This window comes from Aspergillus aculeatinus, assembly GCF_003184765.1.
Source record: "Aspergillus aculeatinus CBS 121060 unplaced genomic scaffold BO66scaffold_11, whole genome shotgun sequence".
NCBI classification, from domain to species: Eukaryota; Fungi; Ascomycota; class Eurotiomycetes; order Eurotiales; family Aspergillaceae; genus Aspergillus; species Aspergillus aculeatinus.
Window position 1 is genome coordinate 92,161 of NW_020291480.1, and position 15,322 is coordinate 107,482.

At 52.2% G+C, this 15,322-nt stretch overlaps 7 protein-coding genes across 7 annotated transcripts; 3 read left to right on the plus strand and 4 right to left on the minus strand.

Annotated features, from left to right (window-relative positions):
• Positions 1-943: 943 nt before the first annotated feature.
• Positions 944-2,327, plus strand: BO66DRAFT_369034 (uncharacterized protein; the record flags this gene model as incomplete). The annotated part of the gene is given in 3 exon segments (XM_025645357.1): positions 944-1,180; positions 1,198-1,730; positions 1,799-2,327. The coding sequence occupies 3 exon segments, from the start codon at positions 944-946 to the stop codon at positions 2,325-2,327; spliced, it is 1,299 nt and encodes a 432-aa protein (XP_025506311.1).
• Positions 2,328-3,972: 1,645 nt separating this feature from the next.
• On the plus strand, positions 3,973-5,536 carry BO66DRAFT_436157 (kinase domain protein; the record flags this gene model as incomplete). Its single annotated transcript, XM_025650903.1, has 6 exons — positions 3,973-4,220; positions 4,285-4,622; positions 4,678-4,720; positions 4,771-4,996; positions 5,057-5,297; positions 5,367-5,536. The coding sequence occupies 6 exons, from the start codon at positions 3,973-3,975 to the stop codon at positions 5,534-5,536; spliced, it is 1,266 nt and encodes a 421-aa protein (XP_025506312.1).
• On the minus strand, positions 5,448-6,359 carry BO66DRAFT_389819 (uncharacterized protein). Its single transcript, XM_025646871.1, has one exon. The coding sequence runs from the start codon at positions 6,127-6,129 to the stop codon at positions 5,647-5,649; it is 483 nt and encodes a 160-aa protein (XP_025506313.1). The 5' UTR covers positions 6,130-6,359; the 3' UTR covers positions 5,448-5,646.
• Positions 6,360-6,590: 231 nt separating this feature from the next.
• BO66DRAFT_369036 (uncharacterized protein) lies at positions 6,591-10,556 on the plus strand (the record flags this gene model as incomplete). The annotated part of the gene is made up of 6 exons (XM_025645358.1): positions 6,591-8,148; positions 8,336-8,607; positions 8,657-8,851; positions 8,903-9,439; positions 9,513-9,884; positions 9,979-10,556. 6 exons carry the CDS (start codon positions 6,591-6,593, stop codon positions 10,291-10,293), a joined length of 3,249 nt encoding a protein of 1,082 aa, XP_025506314.1. The 3' UTR covers positions 10,294-10,556.
• A 345-nt stretch (positions 10,557-10,901) lies between these two features.
• BO66DRAFT_24544 (uncharacterized protein) lies at positions 10,902-12,911 on the minus strand. The gene is made up of 3 exons (XM_025642902.1): positions 12,874-12,911; positions 12,732-12,811; positions 10,902-12,676 (listed from the first exon to the last, which is right to left on the minus strand). The coding sequence occupies exons 2-3, from the start codon at positions 12,756-12,758 to the stop codon at positions 10,952-10,954; spliced, it is 1,752 nt and encodes a 583-aa protein (XP_025506315.1). The 5' UTR covers positions 12,759-12,811; positions 12,874-12,911; the 3' UTR covers positions 10,902-10,951.
• BO66DRAFT_436161 (uncharacterized protein) lies at positions 12,807-13,422 on the minus strand (the record flags this gene model as incomplete). The annotated part of the gene is made up of 2 exons (XM_025650904.1): positions 12,807-12,818; positions 12,874-13,422. 2 exons carry the CDS (start codon positions 13,420-13,422, stop codon positions 12,807-12,809), a joined length of 561 nt encoding a protein of 186 aa, XP_025506316.1.
• A 638-nt stretch (positions 13,423-14,060) lies between these two features.
• BO66DRAFT_24550 (uncharacterized protein) lies at positions 14,061-14,694 on the minus strand. The gene is made up of 3 exons (XM_025642903.1): positions 14,486-14,694; positions 14,334-14,418; positions 14,061-14,262 (listed from the first exon to the last, which is right to left on the minus strand). The coding sequence occupies exons 1-3, from the start codon at positions 14,625-14,627 to the stop codon at positions 14,160-14,162; spliced, it is 330 nt and encodes a 109-aa protein (XP_025506317.1). The 5' UTR covers positions 14,628-14,694; the 3' UTR covers positions 14,061-14,159.
• Between the last annotated feature and the right edge of the window lie 628 nt (positions 14,695-15,322).

Here is a 15,322-nt window from a genome sequence, read left to right on the forward strand (position 1 = left end):
TCAAGCTGGCTGTCGAGACGCCGGCGGATCTTCGGCACCGTCAGAAAGTCAGACAGGATGCAGGAGGGAGTCGAATTGAATGAGCAGGACTAACTAATTATGTCGGTTGGCTCCGAGTTGCCGTACTATGCAGTCTATCTTCTCGAAGCCCGCCCGAAGCTTCTCCCCCCCCTGAGAAGATGCAAGAATGATCATTAATTTATTAATTAAATCAACGGTTTCCCTGTAGCCGAGGAGATCCGAAAGAGTAATTTCCACGTAATCTGAGTTCTGACTCCCCAGCGGTAAGCTCCACTGCGGCCCAGTTCACAGAAGAAAGGGAAAAACCGTTCCATGGATTCCCTCGTCCGTGTCCTGCCAGGCTGCTCGTTTATCGCGTTTAAGGTAATCGATCACTTGTTGCGCTCCCGGGCACGTCATCAAGACAGAAAATGCGCCATCACAAAAAGAAAAGAAAAAGAGAATCATGCGACCGCGAGAAGAGATTTTTTTCATTGTGAATAACAACCACCAAGACTGTGAAGAACCCACGAACCTGGTCGGATGGTTCGGTCGGCTGTTTTCCCACATGGCAGGATCGGCTAGTGAGAGAACTAACCAGCACTAACACATAGTGTGCTGCTCGCCTAGCCTATAGCCCTAGGCTAATGCACTTTTATCGTTCCCAGCATGCAAAACAAACTGGACTAGACTGCCTAGTTCGCCTTCCGGGTGGACTCGTCCATCAGACCATGGTTCGCATCCGCATTTCTCCTAGTTCAGGGAGAACAACGCAAGGTGCTCATCTCCCCGAAATTCTGGTTCGTCGGAGCATGCAAGATCTGGCCCAGTCTGCCCATTACTTCTTCGCTTCGTCTTTTCTCTCTCCCGTCCCCATCCTGACTCAAAAAACGACTCCATCCCCGTAACTCCGGTGGTCCCTGGCAAGCCTGCCTGCAGCAACATGGCCAACATCCCAGCTGCCATTGAAGCGGCCGATGCTGCGGGTCGCATCCCCGCGGGGATCAGCCTGGAATACCTCGCCCAGTCGCGCGATCGCCCGGCCAAGATCGCCATCATCTTCGTCTGCGCCTTGACCACGCTCGTGGTCATCGCGAGATGCTACGCCCGCATCTTCTTTCTGAAGCGATTTGGCATGGACGACTCCCTGGCCGTCTTCACTCTGGTAATTCTCTCTGCGGTTACCGGTAGGGAAAGCCCACTCGGACTAACGGCTCGCAGCTGCTGTACATCACCGTGGTCGTGCTGTCCATGGTCCTCATTGATCTGGGCAGCGGCCGTCATATCGAGTACATCGAGTACGTCCTCTCCTTGTCCAAGGTCAAGGAGACAGAGGTCCTGGACTTCGTCATGCACATCCTGTACACGACCGCACTGTTCATCTGCCGCCTGTCCGGTCTGGCCTTCTACCATCGGTTGGCGGCGCGACACGACAAACTGTCCCTGGCCATCAAGCTTGCCTCCATCTTCCTCGTGCTCGCCTTCCTCACCCAGTTCTTCCTGCTGCTCTTCCACTGCTTACCGGTCACCGGGCTCTGGCCGTATGAATGGCAAGCCGGGGCGAGCAAGTTCAAATGTCTGAGCTGGGGCGACGTCTACTCGGTCAATTCGGGGCTATCCTTAGTCTGCGATCTGATCATGTTGGTTCTGCCGTCCATGTTGATCTACATGCTGCATGTCTCGCGGCAACGGAAATTCCAGCTGTCACTGATCATGTTCCCGGGTGTTCTGTGAGTCCCCTGCCTAACAATGACTTTTTTTGTTCCCCATTCCCAAGCTGACCAGACCATTCCGGCAGAGTCCTTGCCATCTCCTGCGCGCGCATCTACCTGGTGGCGGTGGGCCAATGGTCGTCGGACGGCAGCTGGGCGTACGATCCGATGCTGGCGGTCGAGACCTCCGAGATCGGAAGCACGCTGATTGCCCTCTCCATCCCCGCCCTGAAGTCGCTCTTCGGCTCCTACTTCAACCACCTCAAGGCCTCCTCCTCCGGCGGCGCCACCTCCTCCAACAAGCGGTCCAGTCGGTTCCACCGCGGCTACGGCCGCACCTGGGAGGGGCATGTGGAGTTGAATAGCCTGGGCCAGGCAGCGGCCGAGGCGGGGTCGTATCACGTCGACGTGCAGACGGGCAAGGGGGCGATCGCCACCCCGGAGTCGACCTCGCTGGGTGGGCCACGCACGGGGAACGACAGCTCCTCGGAGGACCTGCTGTCGCCGCAGAACGCGAAGCATGCCGGTCGCGCGGCCGGCAAGGGGCAGGTGATCATCCAGGAGACGGTGACGGTGATCGAGAGCGGGAATGCCAATGCTGGACGGAGCTCCTAGGCTGCATTTGAGGCTTGTCTCACGGATGCAAAGCGCATCGCCAAGGACTAGTTGCGGAAGACCATACTTTGTAAGGCGTCCAGCGCGAGAATGAGGTCATTCTACGGCCAAAGGGACTGGCGCTCACTCCAGCCTCCCTTCTCATGCCACTCCAGGCAGGGCATACAGACGTTCGACACTATCGAGAATAGCAAGCAGCCATCTCGAAACCAGCAGCACACCAGCCGCCGGAGCAACATCACCCAGCCAGGTCTCGTTTGCTGAGTCGGAACCAGACTTGCGACCGGGTAATTGAATTTGAGTGGGACTGGTTGTGGTCGGAACCACCGGCGGGCCTAGACCTCCCATTGACCGTGGTATACATCCGGGCATGGGAGCTTCATCAATTTTCAGCGAGGCAATTCGCAATCGACAGTCTCGGGCAACCCGATCGCTGTGCAGGCTTTCTGGAGATCGGCTTGCGCCTCAGGCGATATGATACCCCCCAGTCTATGGCCACTTGGTGCAGCCTAGATGTAGATTTTAGGTCTTTTATGGATTTCTTCGAGCCATGACGCGTGGTAGCTCGAAACCCGCATCTAAAGTTCCCTCCTTCGTACAGTACATAGTAGTTGACACAAAGAACCCTTTGATTAGGGGCGAGGAAAGAGGGGCTAGGAAAGAACGGGGGATATTGGACTCGGGGCTACCCGGTCGGAAGCATCCGTTGTGGCAAGTCCCGGGTAGGACCGACCTGCCCTTCGCTTGGGCGTACGTCGACAATCCTTCGGCTAGAATACATGAAAAAATTCCACTGGGCTTTGATTGTAGAAAATAAATCAGTAAATTCTGATGTCATTATGATATCTACACATGACGCTCGTAGGACCGTGGTGCAGTACAGATTTCTGCAGGCGAATTCAGGTCTATGATTTACTCCCTGATATATCTTGATCCTCACCGGGATTGCAATCTGCTCAGCGACCATTCATCAAGTTGCTGCTATTATCTTTATGTACATCTATATATACTGAAGCCTTGTACATTCTCCCGTTAGCGCTGGCCCTAATCATTAGCTGACTTCAAGATCAATGAACCAACTGAATAACTTAAACAGTGAGTAATAACGTTAGTACTAGCGGAGTACTCTCTTAGTTGCAAAAGATAGGCCCGTTCCGACCGGGGCGGCAGTATTCCCAACATGGTTTAGTGCCACACCCGCTTATCTATTCCGAGGCCTGATCGCGGCATCGACCTTATCATCTTCGGGTTTTCCGCTTCAACACCTGGTGTACGAAACTGAGTATAGTGCACCATCACAACGGGCTTGGGGTTTTTTGTTGCGACATATTTTGGAGGAGGGAACGTAGTTTGCTCCACTTGGGTGCCGTAGACTGATTTGTCGCGATTGCAACGGTCAGCCTTTCTCCTCTTTTACCTCCTAACGCTGGAATTTACGCCGCAAGAATCTTCATAACCGCTGTGAAGGGAGGCCTCCCATGTAAAGGAGGAAGAACAGGAAGCTCAATGTTCCCTGGCCGCAACGCCAGAAGAGATGCACCTGTCATGTGACCGTATCACACGTGATCACGGGTACCAGCCTTGCTTAAGCGCCTGGAGCTTCTCGCCTTCCACAACTATCCACATCACATGAAACTTCTTTGTCATGAGCTCTTTGAGATTGTCTCTTCCTCGCTTCTCTCCCTTCCTGCGCAAGAGACCGTTCTCTATACCTTCTCACGGGCCACCTTTACCGCCGGGCATATTGGTTGATGAAGAGATCTCGCCATTCTACAATTCGAAGTGCTTCTACCCAGCTAAGCCTGGGGAAGTACTCGCTGATCGCTACCACATTGTAGTCAAAGTCGGCTGGGGCGTGTCTTCAACCGTATGGCTCGCGCGTGATCTACAACGGTAGCAGGCCTTGACTGATTTCCGTTTGATTCGAAGCCCTCTCGGTCTCTAACAAAGCATACAGCCATATCGAAGAGCCGGAGACCATCGTGGCACTGAAGATCGCCAATAACAATGCGCACGATGCCGGTCATGAGCGCGAGGTTGAAGAGCATATTTCCACCGCAGACCCCTCACATCGCGGCCGCTCACTAATCCGCACATTGCTCAACTCCTTCGAGGTCCAAGGCCCGGAAGGATCTCACTCGTGTCTTGTGTACCCGCCGCTGAGGGAGCCCCTTTCGAGGTATCAGCAGCACTTCGTTGATGGGAGGATGCCACTGCCCCTTATCAAAACTTACATCCGTACCCTGCTCATGGGGCTTGATTATCTCCACCAAGAATGCAGGGTAGTCCATACAGGTAGGTTACATTGGTCCTTGTCTTTCCATAGGTGATACTGAGCCATGCCGTCCAGATCTAAAGCTTGAGAACATCATGGTCTCCTTCGAGAATCGACCGTGCTCGCTGATTTCATAAGTCTCAGCTTGCAAGGCCAATGGCGTCCAAGATTGACTCGACAGGACGACCAGTATACCAATCCCGTAACGATTTCGGCCCACTCAAAAGCCTCAGGAGTATCCCCCCAGCTTGTCGACTTTGGCCTGGCCACCCGACTGGAGGAAGACGACGACTGGGGCATCTGGCCAATCCAGCCGGACCACTACCGAGCGCCCGAGGTGATCCTGGGTATTGGATGGCAAATGCCTGCCGATATTTGGAATCTAGGTGTTCTGGTACATCTCGCTACTCCCCGAGGAAATTTTTACCGTTGCTTTTACTAATATCAGATCCAGTTGTGGGATCTTGTCGAAGGTAGGGAGCTGTTTCAGCATATCCACGACCAACACGGCCGCTATGATGCAAAACTGCACATCGCGCAAATGATAGCCTTACTTGGTCCCCCGCCTCCCGAAATCCTGCAGAGGTATCAATCCATGCGCGAGTTTTCGTTACCAGGACCTGTCCGACGAGAAGACGGCAGAGTATGCGAGAACGCGGAAGAGTACTTTTGTGGGCCGTTCTTTGACAATGATGGTAGGATTCTTGGATTTGTCAGCTTGGCAAAACAGAGTATTATCTGACTCGTGATCAATGGACATTTAGGTCGCTTTCTCTACGAAGATCTGATTCCCGACCGGCGTCTCGGCGATACGGTTTCCTTCCTCCAAGGAGAGGAGAGAGAGGCGTTTCTGGATCTCGTCGGGAAAATGCTTCTCTGGAATCATAATTACCGACGACTGGCAGGCGAACTGGCGGGGCATCCTTTTCTTTAACCGCAGAATTGAGCCATCAGTTTGATTGTTTTATCAGAGTTTGCATTAAGCTTCAAAGACAGGAGACATGAATAAAGCAGGAAGTGAACGCAGAAATACAACAGACGTGGTTACTGGATCGATGTGCGTTGCATAGCGGGACTGATCCCTTTCTTCCACTGCACACGTGCGTGGTGCTTTCGGTGAGTTCCATCTTTGCCTGACTCCGTCCAGTCGAAACCTTCGTTGCGCACATAGGCCAACATCTGAATGGCTTCGTTTTGACCACGAGCTTGGGAGAGGTCCAGCACCTCCGAATTCGGAGCCAATGTCGGGACATCCGACTCCAGCTGCAAGTCTGGCGCGTCGTATTTCCAGAACTTCACCTTGGTACCGATAGCCGTGGCTGCTAGGAATCTGCGGGAGAGGTTCGCATTGCTGGTCGGCCGACGGCCATCTTGAATCCCTCGCCTGGAGGAAAATAGGTTGCGCAGAGCGCGTTCCAGAGAACAAAGGCTGGGGCTTCGCCAGAAACTGGGTTTTATTGCGGTCGGAGCACTGTAAATACCGAGGTTCCCGGGGAATGGGGCCCCTGCTGGTGGTATGTCCGCCATGGCTGAAATGGTATGGTATGATGGTTTCTTTTTATGGAAACATGCATTGAACAGCAAGAGTCAGAATGCTGGAGCGACCACGGGGGAGGCTTGACCTTTATCCTTGCCATGGGGCGTGCACATCTGCTTCCAGTTTGGCGCACATGCAGCCACGAACAACTGCACCCAATGGTTGGGATGGTGGGCGCAGAAAGGTATCTTTGCGCGCGCTAATTCAAGCTATTTTTAAGCCCTTGTATGCGTGATAATGATTCAGACGCAAGTTAGGGCCACCATCTCTGACCTTCGATACATATAAGGCTAATATAAGTGAGGGGGATCACATGACCTCACTGCACTTCTCTCAGCCTTGCCTTGTGCCTTGTTTCCACCTCCTCTCATCCATCTCTTCATTTCTTCATCTCTTCATCTCTTCATCCGTTTATCCATCCATCCATCCATCCATCCATCCATAATACTCTATGACTCGAACAATCCCAAATCACTACTGTCCGATATGTGGCATTCTAATTGCCCGTACCTCGGTCATGCCTGGCACCGTGCCAACCGATCTGGAATGGTACCGGCAGGTCCGTGTGATTCAGCTTCACGGTGATACATCAGATGATCAATGGCTAGTCACCCAACTCGCCACTGTGAGCGGCGTAGGATATGTCAATCATTCCAGTCGAATCCATGCCCCTTCGCACCATGATTGCTGTTTCAGCGACGACGGGGTTGGCAGCCTGATGTCGTCGTACATCCGATTCCGCGACCCAGCGTCAGGTACCTGGTCATTCGACGTGCATGAATTATGCTGGCAGATTCTACTGCAGAGAGTCCCGGAGGGCCGATCCGACCTCACCAAATTTTCCACTCTTCTTTTCCAGATGCTGTTTTGTACCACATGGGGTAAGCAAAGATACCTTCGTCCTGGTCATGACTTCGGTGGCGCAGCCCAATTTCAAAACCCGATGGGGGTTATGTTTTGCGATATGATCGACCAAGGACTTGATTATCTCTCGGCTTGTCCTTCACAGTTCCGCAATCTGGCAGAGATTCTATCGTGTGCCACCCCGGACACTCAATTCTGCCCTCAACGATCCACACATAGAGCCCGGAGGCCGTCTTCACGCGATGATATATTCTCCCCACTTTCAGTCGAGGTTCTAATTATGATTGTGTCTCTCCTCCCTTCACCCGATATTCAGCACTTGCGATTGGCGTCAAGAAGTCTCGCATCCGCGACTGATCCGTCATCGCTGCCTCAGTCTTTCTGGCGCACCAGGTTTCTGGCAGATGGCGAGATGGGATTTGCTTGGCCCGCTGACTCGACGGGTTATCTCAACTGGCGTGACGCTTACTTTACGCTGAAGCATGTTTTGAGCGATACCTCCGGCTCCAGCTTTGCGCAGGCCAGAAACCGGCGGCGAATATGGAGACTTGCTGGTATCAATGCGGCTCTGCTTTCTCAGTTCTTGGATGGAACCGACCTTCGTGGCGGTATCTGTACCGAGGATGCAGGTCTGTCTCATAGCCCCAATACAACTCCTGAAAATGGGACACACGGCAAAATGCTCAGCGCCCAAGTGTCGGAGGACTCTCACCGGCTACTTTCTGTAGGAAGTCTGAGGCTCCACGACAGGACTGTCATTTTACCTTTGGACGACTTCACTGTCAAGACCATTCGTGTTTATGTGATTGACTTTAACTTGCAGTGTTTCATCTCCGGTCTGGAATTCGAACTTCTGAACCTTTCTACTCAAGCGTATTCCAACATCGCTCTGGGATTTGCGCCACCCAATGCCGGCCATCTAATTCACATTGCCCCGTCCGTTTGTGTCACAGGATTTGAACTGGAAGTCAGTTCCCGAGGCATCACCAATCTAAGAGTGCTCGTTGAAGGAAGCGACCACGGTGCATGTCCGCCGCAGTGGGTGCGAGATCAAGAGACGGACCGGGCCGATATCGCGTTGGGAAAGCTGGACTTCGGCGCTCCGAAAGCACGACGAATCCGACTGGTCGCTCAGTTTGATGTAAGTTTAACTGCCGCATCGTCCATGTGTCTACTGATTGGTGGCACCCAAGGCATTCAAAATGATCGCCTTGGGATTTACCGAAGCCAGTGACACCGTTTCGGAAAACGACAACAGTTTCACACTCCAGCCAATGTGGACGCCCACGTATCCAAGAGAAGCCGTATCTCTCGTTCCTGAAATGCAGCCAGCATTGCAAGGGTACAACCGTATGCTGAATATTGATTTCGCGGGTGCCAACGGGGAGAAGCTTCCGCAACTGACAAGGATAGTGACCCATATCCTCAATGACTCGGCACCCATTGTAGGATTCACCTTCTATTTTGATGACCGGACCTCTACCCACTTCGGTCGACAGGGCTTGATGGAAGTATCTTTATTGATTGATGGACCCGGTGGGGAGTATGTCACAGGTGTCACAGTCGCGAAGTCCACCAAGGATAGCCGGACCCTGTTACTTCGGGTACTCGCATCTCTTCGTTCGGCATGCCACTGAGACTGACGTGAATCAGATGCGCACAAACCTTGGAAAGGAGCTCGTAACGGGGTGGGATGAGCTCAGCCGCTCTGAAGTGTCGGACTACCGGCTAACACTGCGATCATATGACTCTCGCTCGAATCCTCTCATCAAAAGTGAGGAAATGACTTTCGAGGCGATGCAAGCGCCCATCGGGCAGCGCATTACTGGATTCATTGCCACCCTTGAAGTAAGCCCAACACCCAAGGAATGACGAAGCTGTCCACTGAGACATGTTCAGGCATCAAACAACTCGTTTTGTGCTTTCGGATTACAGTGTCAGAGAACCCCGCCACCGTATGAAATGCGGGTCACAGACGCGGCCTTGCCGTACCCCGTTTCAACTGCCGCACGCCTAGCCTCCACTCTAGGCTCATATATCATCAGAGAAAATTCCAATTGTTGTAGAGCCTTTACATCTGCGAGCTTAAAATCGGTCAAGTGTATAAGATTCTCGAGCGGAAACCTCGAGCGCCCGCGGCTCGACAATGAAGTTTCCGGATTATGGTTAGAGTACTTCGAGTCTCCTCATTCAGTCGTCGGTCAGTGGATCTCTGAGTCTGCGTCGGTCACCCTTGAGCCCGGAGAGACGATCACAGGAATCACGATATGGCTGTCGAACGGTTGCAAGGCCTTGTGCCAGGAGTTCTTCATGGGCCGCGTCGTCCGCATCATGATAACTACTCCCCTTCAGACTGTGGTGTATCCGGAGGGACCTCCGCCATCAGCCAAGGAGCATACTATCTTACGGTTTGAAGAAAGCTACCTCGAAGGAATGGTAAGCGCGCTCTCTCGCCTCTGCTTCTTTGCAATTCGTAGTTTTCATTCAAGTTAATGTATATCCCTCACAGTCGTGCCTTGTCTGGGTATTCAACGGCGCGTGGGACTTTCCACGAGTAATCCAAAATCTCAAATCGCCGAGTCAGAAGATGGTTTTCTGGGACCCGGGCCATACCCTCGAGAAACGGCCCTGGGCGACTCCCCAAAGCGCACTCTGGGCGGGAGGTAATGGAACGAATAGCCTGGTCTCCATAACTGGGTATCACGGCTTGAATAAGGAGAATTACATCACTGGCCTGAGGTTCACATATAAGTCCGGTGCTGTTCAGGATATAGGCGATGTGGCCGCTGGACAGGCCCTTCGCTCTGTGCGACTTTCTCCGGACGAAGATATCCAACGGATGTCCTTGATTAAGGACTGGACGGGCCTCCTGCAAGTTACTGTTAGTGATACGGCGGCCTGGCGTGGCGTTTCTTTCCTCTTTGCCCATTTCTCACCCAGGAGGAAATGGAAACCACACTGACATGGAGGATCAGTTCGACTGCATGAAACGGAGTGACAAGACAAAGACCCGACGCGCCGTTATCTCCACGCCGTCCGCGAAGAGGAATCTGCCCTCTATGACGGGGAGAACAGATCACGAGGATGTCGACTTTCTTCAACGCAGGTATACATCGCATTACCGTCGTACAGCGGGAGAAGCGCAGAAAGGGGAAGGAAGTTTACCTAAGGGAGAGGTGATCGGGCTGTGGGGGTTTAAAATGCCGGATGACAAGTTGTTTGTTGGAGTCGTGATGTTACAGAGGTCTGGGCCCCGTACTAAAATTACCAGTCACTCGCGCTTCAAGTGACAGTAAAAGAACGAGGGGCTTCAAGATGGTTTGGCGATAATGATCGGCCTATATCTCTTAATTTGAAGAATACTTCCGGCTCATCTCAAACATGTGTTGCACGAGCAGCCCTGTGCAAGGTGTTAAAATGATAGTGTCACATGTTAGGGTTTGAGGAATCGTTTCTAGAGCAGCGAGTGAGTTGAAGGACAAGAGACTTGGAAACCCTAGTGAGCCTTGAGACCGAGTTACATGGGTGAGACAGTAAAGAAAACGGAAGAAGGAAAGCAAGAGCAAGAAGTAGCTCCACACCCTCATGTGCCAGCGTCAATCCGTCTATTTGGAAATGTCCGCCATCAAAACACACTTATTAGGATAGAGCAATGTTTTAGATGCGATGTCCGGATCTCATTGTCCTTCAATCGCTTCTCGACGGCAAGTGGTAGGCAGTGGTACCGTGAGGTTGGCGGCTATAACAGCAGGTATGAGGGTCGAGATACGCGGGATGGACACTTGATGACAGCCATCTATCTCTGCATTATCACGCTCCAACATGCTGCCCAGCAAATATCTTTCTGAACACAGGTTCAAGCCCCATTGTGGGTATACAATGCCCAGGACATTGGACTGTCATAATACTGCCGTCTGATTCTAAGTGTTGCATCATGAACCGCCTCTGCTACCGCACGATTCTCTCAATTTTCAGAAGTGCTTCTGTCAGAGATCCACTCCGAAGTAATGCGACGCAGGTGTGACCAGCGAGACCGGACAGGCTCTGCAGATTGTAAGTCTTGTCATCATGCTTCAGGTCGCGGCTGCTGATAAGAGGTATCAGCGGAAATATGATTTCTTCTGCGAGTCTTCTAGCCGCTGTCCAGTTTAGGTGATGTATTGCGTGATGCATGACGCACGAAGCACCTCGTACACGATCTATAGGCAGGGCTTGATCAGATTCATAGCATCGCTGGAAGCTCCGCAGTCCACGACGGTAGGCTGTAGTATCGTTCGTGCGAGAGGCCTTCGCGAGCCACAGGTTTCCCATTATCAACCGATTTGAGCTCGTATCGTCAACATTCAGACCAAAGAAAGCCTCCATTGAGTCGATTGCTTTGTCAAGGTCGGCGATATCGTGGGTCAACCCATAGAGATCCTTATATAGTCCACCAAGCGCACATAAAATCTGTTTCTTGTAGCGTGGATTGAGACCATCGTACGAATGAGCGCGTATATTCTCTACTTCCTCGATAGAGGCTCGCAGAGCCTGTGTCTGGTCAGTCCGGTCTGGATCGTCTCTTGCCATCCATACCGCCCTTTGTGTGATGAATCCTATTTGTTCGGCGCTACCACTGATCGCGGCATCTATCGCTGTGTTTGTCAGCTCCTGTGCCTTGTCGTAATCCTCGCGTCGTCCCTGACGATGCCACCTCGCCATGGAGTAAGTAGCCGTGTGCCACCTTATTATCGAATCGTTCTTTGACACCTCCAACGAGAGGGACTTTTCTGCCCTGGCGATTGCGAGATCTATGTCCCTGCTATGCCCCGTTTGAAGGTATCGTCGATAGTATTGTTCATGAAGGTTATGAAGGAGCTGCAGATATATTGTTGAATTGACCTCCGCGAGGGCAATAGCTCGCTCCGCATTATTGATAGAAGTGTCAAACTTTTCACCTATCGCCAGCTCGGCAGGAACGTACGCCATATGCTTCTCTTCCAAGCCACTTGTCATGATTTGAACAAGGAAATCCTCCTTTGGGACTATGTGGCGAACCTCTTTGAAGATATCCCGGGCCTTTTGCAAGTCGTCTGTGTTCCCGATCTCATCGTACCGCGTGATATAGAAAGCACCAAATCCCAATAAGAAGACGAAATTACTATGCCCTCCAAGAGCCCCGGTTGACTCGATTTCGGTGATGATCAGGTCGAGGTCTGTGCTTTGCTTGGCTCGTCCATATCGTATTTGCAGGTTCATAATCAGGAACATCCGATACGCGAGCTTCTCTGGCTTAGCTTGGGCTGCCAACTGGGAGTATTCGATTGCTTTGTTGAGATCTTCTTCCTCCTCTTGACTTGTGGCGGATTGTCGTGCCTCGTACTCAAATGCAATACTTCTCAAGACACCTGCCCTTCCAGGGTCATTATCCGGCAGTCTCGACAGTTCTTCCTCCTTGCGGAGGATTCGTTCGGTGGCTATATCTGACTTCTGGTGTCTGGATCTACGGCTCTTTGGATCCATACAAGCCCACCAATTATTATCAGCATTCATAGAAGCGATAAAGGCATTCCTGGTCTGCGTTGCTGCATTTCCGAGGGCCGATAGCCCTTGTTCCTTCATGAATTGTTGAATAGTTTTGCGTTTAGCATGAGGCCTTGGCGTGATACTTGTGGGTGTTGCAATCCTAGTTTTCTGTCCACCCACATTAAATTCTGACTTTTCACATCCCAAGAGTTCTTATACACACATCGCAACCTTCCCCATGATCTGGCATCAGAACCGGAGCCGATATCGTTATTTGAGCTTCTTTGACCGCATTTCTCTACCCTGGAAACTTGGATGATTCGTTAGCAGTTCTCCTGGTGCTTAAGACTACTGCATGAGCATACCCGTACTCTTGCCCAGATCACCAGCCGATCGCCTTCCTCGATGAGGTCCAGAAAGTGCTCAGCGCTCTTCTCATCTTCATTCCCGCCTCGCTTCCAGGTCACGACTTGTTGCTGCCATTGAAAATGAAGATTATTCTTCACCAGGGTCGTGCTGATATCTCCACTCGACTGGGCATGGCCCATGGGCAGATTCTTGAAGTATAGCCCTTGCTCCTGAATCCACTCGCCAAATTCCTCTGGACTCGATCGGACGTAGGCCGGGCCACTCAAGTCGTGGAACAAGTTGGGATCGGGTTCTTCGGCCCAGGCGCCTAAAATCGAGACTTCGAACCAGGACCAGAGCCCATTCTTGGGGTTTCCATATTCCTGATCGTGGCTGGTAATATCGAACTGGAAGGCAGAGACCTTGTCAGGGAGCGGGCGAGAAACGAGGTATAACGCGGTCCACTGATGAGGGACCGAACTCGAGCGATCAGGCGGGGGGAGACTCACCACTTCGTTCCTGCCCCCCCAGAGTGTGAGGCCTTTCAGCCTGGGGATAGTAGTCATCTTGAGTCGGGTTTCGGTGTTTTGCGGATGATGGGGGAAGGAGATGATACACGAAGAGGGGATAAGGCTGGCGTACGCAGTGTGATGGAACAGCTGGAGGCCTGACTCGGTCAGGCGGATACGCTTGATACTAAATTGACAAATGAGATCAGGCAGCTAACAGGTGTGGCTTAGACGCAGCGTTGAGAACTGATTGGTCAGGGATGATCTTTGAACAGAAAGAGATATCACTTATTTCTACCAGCCAAGGACTGTTTGCTCTTTCTAGGCAGGCCTTGGCGCTGGCACTGCCACGTCATCCCATCTACTACATATTTGCTTTTACCCTGAGATATCACTATGTACATCAACCGTGTGTAGCATATTGTGACTGCTTTCGGGTATCAAGACTCTTATATCGCCTTGTAGCAAACCTCCATATAATATGAATAAAACTAAATGCTAGACTAGATCAGCTTATACCTTGCATGGCGTTCGTCTTCAAATCTAGCCGAGCAACATAGTTCACCTGACATGTTCAAGAACGTTACGGTTGGTTCTTCATTTACGTACAATGCGACAAATAACGCTCTCGCCACCTCCCATCAGTATTCATCCCCGCGTGGGCTGTAGAGAACCCAACCCGCCTATGTTGAATACGCTAAGCGGTCCCTTAACAGCCTTCTTCCCCCCACCTCGGCGCCCCACTCCTTCTATACCCACAAGCACAGCAGGCCTGCAGACTCGACAAACCACGCCTAGGCATAGTTGCAGGCGAACGAACTCCACTGCTTAGGCTGCCCAATGGTGGCAAACGCCCCCTCCAGCGCTCCGCTGCTGGAGCCACTGCAGCCAACATCGCTAGAGAGAGAGAGAGATCAGTCCTGTCGTACACGATAGCCATCCTTCCCCCAGTGATCGTAAACACTTACATCCAGAAGGTGCAGACATTGCCGTCCCACACGCTGACGGACTGGACTTTATCATTCCAGCTCGCGTCCTTGCCGGCGAAGGAGACTTTCGGCTGTCAGCATGCTAAGAAAAGGCGGACTCGGGGAGAGCCAGGGCAAGGGTGAGAACATACTGCATTGGTTCACGTTGGTGCTCTGGTAGTTTGTGCAGGTGCCCGTGAACTCGGTGCCGGTGCACATGGTGCCCCAGGTGATGGAGGCGGTGGCTCCGTGGAGGAGACTGAGGAGAGTGGCGGCGGCTGCGATGGACTTCATTGTGATAGAGAGCGAGGATGGTAGATGCAGGTAGGCAGATGTAATGTTGCGGTGTGAGGAGAATTGGTTTGTCGAGGGTGATGAGAGGATGAAGTGGTCTCGTCGGAAGAGACTTTATGTAGTTTCCAGATGCCCCTGCCTATGCACTCAACCTGAGTGTCTCTGCTTGAAAGACCAATGTGGTAGGAGTCTCCTTTCTTCAGCCTCACGGACATGATGCGCGCTCGAGTCAGAGCATGCATACTTCGTATAGGTCTCAAAATCGAGTAGATACCGCTGGACCTTTCGGAACCTGATTAGGGCACGATTGGCTCGGTCGTATTGCGAAGCTCCACTTGAATCTCTCATCAATCGGCTTGGTAAGCTTATGCCCTTTCTGCACGGCTTAGCCTCGTGAACCAAGACATCAAGCTGCATTTCTTCAGCTAGACTATCTGAAAAGAGGCTGATATCCGAAATACAGAGTGGACGATGTTCCTGCGTAGGTTCCGCGGGGCTCGCCGAGCTCGGCGCAGCTAAAGCAATTAAGCACAAGCCGTCTCCGTGTCCGTCAGCGATCTAGACTATCGAACACGAACCCTTCGGCGAACCCGACACTCCACTCTACCGACTTTGTCTCATATGACTCGGGTATGTGCAGGTAGGTAGCGTCGACTGAGTCAGGTCGGCGCCTGAAAACTGGGCTGGCCTGGAGT

What these genes read in the sequence shown, in the direction of transcription:
- BO66DRAFT_389819 (XM_025646871.1), bottom strand. Translation starts at nt 6,129, where the DNA reads ATGGCGGACATACCACCAGCAGGGGCCCCATTCCCCGGGAACCTCGGT.
- BO66DRAFT_24544 (XM_025642902.1), bottom strand. Translation starts at nt 12,758, where the DNA reads ATGCCAGATCATGGGGAAGGTTGCGAT. An exon ending in ATCATGGGGAAGGTTGCGAT is followed by an intron (nt 12,677 to 12,731) that starts GTGTGTATAAGA and finishes GTGGGTGGACAG; the next exon opens with AAAACTAGGATTGCAACACC.
- BO66DRAFT_24550 (XM_025642903.1), bottom strand. Translation starts at nt 14,627, where the DNA reads ATGAAGTCCATCGCAGCCGCCGCCACTCTCCTCAGTCTCCTCCACGGA. An exon ending in CACCAACGTGAACCAATGCA is followed by an intron (nt 14,419 to 14,485) that starts GTATGTTCTCAC and finishes GACAGCCGAAAG; the next exon opens with TCTCCTTCGCCGGCAAGGAC. An exon ending in AATGTCTGCACCTTCTGGAT is followed by an intron (nt 14,263 to 14,333) that starts GTAAGTGTTTAC and finishes CTCTCTCTCTAG; the next exon opens with CGATGTTGGCTGCAGTGGCT.